The sequence below is a fragment of the Oncorhynchus mykiss genome, chromosome 12 (assembly GCF_057628025.1).
Source record: "Oncorhynchus mykiss isolate SJ-2025 chromosome 12, ASM5762802v1, whole genome shotgun sequence".
Taxonomy (NCBI): domain Eukaryota; kingdom Metazoa; phylum Chordata; class Actinopteri; order Salmoniformes; family Salmonidae; genus Oncorhynchus; species Oncorhynchus mykiss.
The window spans coordinates 65923836-65930777 of NC_143033.1; the positions used below are offsets into that span (position 1 = coordinate 65923836).

General features: G+C 40.3%; 1 protein-coding gene across 1 annotated transcript; it reads left to right on the forward strand.

Annotated features, from left to right (window-relative positions):
* The first annotated feature begins 1573 nt into the window (after positions 1-1573).
* Positions 1574-3510, forward strand: LOC110537952 (ferritin, middle subunit-like). The gene is made up of 4 exons (XM_036938024.2): positions 1574-1874; positions 2243-2389; positions 2610-2735; positions 3151-3510. Exons 1-4 carry the CDS (start codon positions 1773-1775, stop codon positions 3304-3306), a joined length of 531 nt encoding a protein of 176 aa, XP_036793919.2. The 5' UTR covers positions 1574-1772; the 3' UTR covers positions 3307-3510.
* The last annotated feature ends 3432 nt before the right edge of the window (positions 3511-6942 follow it).

The window sequence follows — 6942 nt, forward strand, 5'->3', positions numbered from 1 at the left end:
GGCTTTAGGTGTTACCAATAGAATTTTACTTTTTAATAAACAAAGTTGGTTTTTTTTAATAAAAAAATAACAGACCGAGATGAAGCCGTCAAGGCGAGAGCTTTTACTTTGCCCAAAATCTTTCCGCGTGAGATAATCCCGTTTTATTTTCTAATTACTTGAGGATTTTGATTGAATAGAAGTTTCGTAATGTTTAAGCTTTTACAAATGTACTGATATATGTGGATGCACGTGGCATTTCGGCAACTTTGAGAAACACTCGTACCTGCCCTCTCATTAGGTAGAATGGTCCCCATCTGTTCCTGTCTTCAATCATTGAGCACATGCATTTCCATTGTGGTCACTCGGATCTCTTGTCAATATAATAATTGATCTTTGCTTCAGTGTATGAGTGGGATAGTCATTTATATATATATATATATATATATATATATATATATATATATATATATATATATATATTAATTATTATGAGCACAACAATACAAAAAAATATACAAAGAAGAGTACATAAACCTAACAGACTGGGGCATTACATATCAAGATTCCTTTTCAATTAGTTAAACACTTTTTATTTAATGTTTTTACTTCACCTTTATTTAACCAGGTTGGCCAGTTGAGAACAAGTTCTCATTTACAATTGTGACCTGGCCAAGATAAAGCAAAGCAGTGCGACACAAACAATAACACAGAGTTACACATGGAATAAACAAACATACAGTCAATAACGCAATAGAATATATATATACAGTGTGTGCAAATGAGGTAAGACTAGGGAGGTAGGGCAATAAATTGGCCGTAGTGGCGAAGTGATTACAATTTAGCAATTAAACACTGGAGTGATAGATGTGCAGAAGATGAATGTGGAAGTAGAGATACTGGGGTGCAAAGGAGCAAAAAAATAAGTAACAATATGGGGATAAGGTAGTTGGATGGGCTACTTACAGATGGGCTATGTACAGGTTCAATTATCTGTGACCTGCTCTGACAGTTGGTGTTTAAAGATAGTGAGGGAGATATTAGTCTCTTATATTGCTTTTTTGTTTTTACATTTACTGATCTTTTCAAAATAATATTTAAATTCTATCTTAAGTAATGTGAAGAGGGGTTTGTTCTTTGCCCACTTCATTTTATGGATAAAGAATCTTCCATGAAAGATAAACAAATGAACAATGAAAGTTAAATCAGGGTCCATATCATTTGGATCAAAATAAAACGTAATATCAGAGTCTCTCAAATTAACATTAATAGTCTTCTCTTTAAGATAAAATCTTCTAACTCACTCCAAAATCATCTGACATAAGAGCATATGTATACAATCTGGAATAAGAAAGACATAAAACACAAAAACATGTCTTTATTTTTTCTGGTTTGACAACAACATTATTTGGATGAAACAATTATTGAATAATGATGGCCAACGATATGATTAGCAAGAATTCATGAGAACACACAATGTTACATTCCCTCCTGAGGAGTGGGATCGTGATCAAATGATCCGCATAGTTCCTGTTGAAATTCTAAAGGTGATTGGCTGACGCATTCCGTTTGAACAATAAATAGAGCAAACAAGGATCCTTCCAGTTCACAAGTCTGAGAAGACGCATGAAGAAGTTCTTGCTTCAACAGTGATTGAACGGAACTCCTCTGCCTTCGTCCCGCATTATAGAACATTCCGGATTGATAACTTAACACTTAGTTGAACTATAATAGTCGAATAAACCCTTTTTGTTTTGTACCGTTCATTTAGATATTAAAGATAATCTGCCAAAATGGAGTCTCAGATCCGCCAGAACTATCACCACGATTGCGAAACTGCCATCAACCGGATGATCAATTTGGAGATGTTTGCCTCCTACACCTACACTTCAATGGTAAGGAGTCTACCAAGATGACCGTTTTGTTGATCTACCTGTTTATTATTATGCCTGCGCCTAAATTCCACTTTTCACCTGACTTTTCTGTAGCAAAGAACCTCAACTCCGTTAAGTACACATTTGAGTTATACTTGGCTTGGCTATTAATTGCCTCCAGGTAGGTATAACATCCAAATGAAGCCGGGAATCTATCCTACCTTGGACAGAGCGCGTAACAACTCCTTGACAGGTTACCAAGTAGACTATAGACTAGACTGATTCATGTCTATCATCAAGCTTAGTTGCCACAACATGAACAGAATGCAGAGTCATGTTTTTTTTTTTCTTTTTCTTCTAACTACAATGTTTTATGTTTATCCACCCAGGCTTTCTATTTCTCCCGTGACGATGTGGCTCTGCCTGGCTTCGCGCATTTCTTCAAGGAGAACAGCGACGAGGAGCGGGAGCACGCCGACAAGCTACTCTCCTTCCAGAACAAGCGAGGTGGACGCATTTTACTCCAGGACATCAAGGTGAGCCCTTGAGCATAGGAAACACATTTGACTGCGATTTGTTTTTACGCCATGGAGGAAAGTGTCTCCAGCGTTAAGTTGATATAGAGAACTTGGAGTAGTCCTGAACATACTGCCTCTAACCACTGAACTGAGTGAGAAGTGTAACTGTTCACTTTATCCTGACCTTAACGTCTGCTAGTAGTCCCTAACCCTCCTGTGTTCACTCTGGCCTGTGTAGAAGCCAGAACGTGATGAGTGGGGTAATGGGCTGGAGGCCATGCAGTGTGCTCTGCAGCTGGAGAAGAATGTGAACCAGGCCCTGCTGGACCTGCACAAGATTGCCTCTGACAAGGTTGACCCCCATGTAAGTTATGGTGGAACCACATGTATGTATCACATAGAATACAGGTACTGTCCCAGGAGATAACTAATGACACAGGATTGTGTGACCTGCTTTGCAAGTACACAATAGTCCAGATGCATACTATGCAGCTAATGCATATGGGGCGGCAGGTTGCCTAGCTGTTAGAGCGTTGGTCCAGTAACCAAAAGGTTGCTGGATCGAATCCTCTAGCTGACAAGCTAAAAATCTGTTCTGCCCCTGAACAAGGTAGTTAACCCACTGTTGCACGTTAGGATGTTATTGTAAATAATTTGTTATTAACTGACTTGCCTAGTTAAATCTGCACTTATGCCATTACCACCAGGCTCTTGTGTGTTACTGTATCTACAATGGTCTGTAGTCATTCTCTTGTCTGACCTGTGTTTTCCCTCTTTAGCTGTGTGACTTCCTGAAGACCCATTACCTGAATGAGCAGGTGGAGGCCATTAAGAAGCTGGGTGACCACATCACCAACCTCACCAAGATGGATGCTGTCAAAAACAAGATGGCAGAGTACCTGTTTGACAAGCACACCCTGGGAGGCCAGAGCTAAACCACTTCCTTCCCCAGGCTACGGCCTCCAGCCTCAGACCAGGACTCCTGGCTTCTCTGAGATCCTACTGGCTTTGCATTTATAGGGAGGGGAGAGTGTTAAACTGGTGCAGTGCAACACAGCTGTAACATTGGTGTTTCTGACAACACTACTGTATTTTGGAGGCAAGGCATCTTGTAAAACAATTAAAAAGATCACAAATGTATTTGTTGATGATTTCTAAGTGTTGACCTGTAGTAATGGATGTTGTATCAGTCTATTCAGGTTCTTTGCTCTGTCTTACTGAGTATCTTCATACCAGTGATAAATACTGACAATTGTAGACCTACTGGTGGCTGAGGGTCATATCTTCTTCTCTGTATACATCAATGAGGTCGCTCTTGCTGCTGGTGAGTCTCTGATCCACCTCTACGCAGACGACACCATTCTGTATACTTCCGGCCCTTCTTTGGACACTGTTAACAACCCTCCAGGCAAGCTTCAATGCCATACAACTCTCCTTCCGTGGCCTCCAATTGCTCTTAAATACAAGTAAAACTAAATGCATGCTCTTCAACCGATCACTACCTGCACCTACCCGCCTGTCCAACATCACTACTCTGGATGGCTCTGACTTAGAATACGTGGACAACTACAAATACTTAGGTGTCTGGTTAGACTGTAAACTCTCCTTCCAGACCCATATCAAACATCTCCAATCCAAAGTTAAATCTAGAATTGGCTTCCTATTTCGCAACAAAGCATCCTTCACTCATGCTGCCAAACATACCCTTGTAAAACTGACCATCCTACCAATCCTCGACTTTGGCGATGTAATTTACAAAATAGCCTCCAATACCCTACTCAACAAACTGGATGCAGTCTATCACAGTGCAATCCGTTTTGTCACCAAAGCCCCATATACTACCCACCATTGCGACCTGTACGCTCTCGTTGGCTGGCCCTCGCTTCATACTCGTCGCCAAACCCACTGGCTCCATGTCATCTACAAGACCCTGCTAGGTAAAGTCCCCCCTTATCTCAGCTCGCTGGTCACCATAGCATCTCCCACCTGTAGCACACGCTCCAGCAGGTATATCTCTCTAGTCACCCCCAAAACCAATTCTTTCTTTGGCCGTCTCTCTTTCCAGTTCTCTGCTGCCAATGACTGGAACGAACTACAAAAATCTCTGAAACTGGAAACACTTATCTCCCTCACTAGCTTTAAGCACCAACTGTCAGAGCAGCTCACAGATTACTGCACCTGTACATAGCCCACCTATAATTTAGCCCTATCAACTACCTCTTTCCCAACTGTATTTAATTTATTTATTTATTTTGCTCCTTTGCACCCCATTATTTTTATTTCTACTTTGCACATTCTTCCATTGCAAAACTACCATTCCAGTGTTTTACTTGCTATATTGTATTTACCTTGCCACCAAGGCCTTTTTTTGCCTTTACCTCCCTTCTCACCTCATTTGCTCACATTGTATATAGACTTGTTTATACTTTATTGACTGTATGTTTGTTTTACTCCATGTGTAACTCTGTGTTGTTGTATCTGTCGAACTGCTTTGCTTTATCTTGGCCAGGTCGCAATTGTAAATGAGAACTTGTTCTCAACTTGCCTACCTGGTTAAATAAAGGTAAAATAAATAAATAAATAAATAACAATAGGAGAAGTTTAATACCAGTGATAAATACTGACAATTGTAGACCTACTAGTGGCTGAGGGTCATAACAATAGGAGAAGTTTAATAAAGGAGGTTACGTCTGACCACAGAGGATGTCCTTTACTGTCTCTTGTAATAGTGCCATGTCAATGAAGGACCCAACTGTCAACTCTAGGTCCATAGGAGTGAAATGTGTAACTACAGTTGCTGTAGACCTTCATTCTGCGTATGCCAAGTTTATAAAATGGCCAACAGGTCAATCAAACCCTTGCGTCCTGCTGGGTAAATCCGTTAGCCAGCTGTTATGGTGTATTTCTCCAATGATGACTCTTACTGACACAATCTTCACTCATTTTGTTAATTTCAGTTGGTAATGCACACTAGTTCCCCCTACAGCAAACTCTGAACTGAATACTCAATAGTAAATCTACAAGCCTCTCGTTCATCATATGGGGCTTATTGGAGCTGTCACATGGTTGCAAAAGATACTGATAATTTACTGAAATTACTGAAGTCTACCATTTTGGTAATTACAGGCAAGCTTAAATTTAATACTTTAAACTGAAAAAATATTGCTATTTATAACTGAGTTTCTAGTGGGTAGACCATTTGGTTAACGGGGAAAATGGCCTAATGAGAACAGTGTCAAATCAACAATGGCATTTTTGATAACTGCATCTTTTCACAACTGCCACCAACATTTACAACCAAGAAGTATTGACATGGTAAAATAATTGAGTACATTTAAATAAAATATGGTGGTGGTGTTCACTGAGTTGGTTTATATTTAGGGGAATGTTTTGCAGCGAAGTCATTCCATTTCAAAATATATTCTACCTATGCTAAGGCCACACAGAGGGCCAGAGATTTGTGATAACCTGACACTCCCAAAAAAGCCACTAGATGGCATCTGATTAAATAGCATATTCCTTAATTGACCAACATTGGTATTAGTTATGGATCCCATTTAGCTGTTAAGGCAGCATTTACTCTAAATGGGGTCCAGCAAAATAAAGGCAGTTCTATACATTACAAAACAGATTAAACACCACATTAAGGGTTTACCCCCAGGCCACTACCACACAAAATCCATGTGTGTGTGTCTATATTGCATGTGTTATCGTGTCTGTGCCGATGTGTCTCTTCTCAATCCCTGCTGTCCCATAAGTTGTATTTTTATGTATTTTTAAAGTCTTATTTTACTTCTTGCATGAGCTACTTGGTGTGGAATAGTAGAGATGTCATGGCTCTATGTGGTACTGTGCACCTCCCATAGTCTATTCTGGATGTGGGGACTGTGAAGAGACCTGGAGGCATGTCTTGTGGGGTATGCATTGGCGTCTGAGTTGTGTGCTAGTAGTTTAAACTGACAGCTCGGTGCATTCAACATGTCAATACTTCTCACAAATACAAGTAGTGATGAAGTAAATCCCCTCTCTACTTTGAGCCATGAGAGATTGACATGCATAATATTGTTAGCTCTCTGTGTACATTTAAGGGTGAACCGTGCTGCACATTTCTGGGCCAATTGTAATTTTCCTCAGTCCTTTTTTGTGGCACCTGACCACATGACTGGACAGTAGTCCAGGTGCGACAAAACAAGGGCCTGTAGAACCTACCTTGTTGATAGTGTTGTTGAGAAGGCAGAGCAGTGCTTTATTATGGACAGACCTATCCCCATCTTAGCTACCATTCTATCATAATGTTTTGAGATTTAGTTGAGGTTTAGGGTTTAGTGTTTTAGTTCGTCAACATACAAAGACACACAGGCTTCACTCTGCGCCAGTGGCAAGTCATTAGTAAAGATTGAAAAAGTAAGGGACCTAGACAGCTGCTCTGGGGAATGCCTGACTCTACCTAGATTATGTTGGAGGCTTCCATTAAAGAACACCCTCTGTGTTCTGTTAGACATGTAACTCCAGATCCACAATATAGCAGGGGACGTAAAGCCATAACACATACGCTTTTTATAGGCAGCAGA

What these genes read in the sequence shown, in the direction of transcription:
- LOC110537952 (XM_036938024.2), top strand. Translation starts at nt 1,773, where the DNA reads ATGGAGTCTCAGATCCGCCAGAACTATCACCACGATTGCGAAACTGCC. An exon ending in CCTACACCTACACTTCAATG is followed by an intron (nt 1,875 to 2,242) that starts GTAAGGAGTCTA and finishes TTATCCACCCAG; the next exon opens with GCTTTCTATTTCTCCCGTGA. An exon ending in CTGACAAGGTTGACCCCCAT is followed by an intron (nt 2,736 to 3,150) that starts GTAAGTTATGGT and finishes TTCCCTCTTTAG; the next exon opens with CTGTGTGACTTCCTGAAGAC.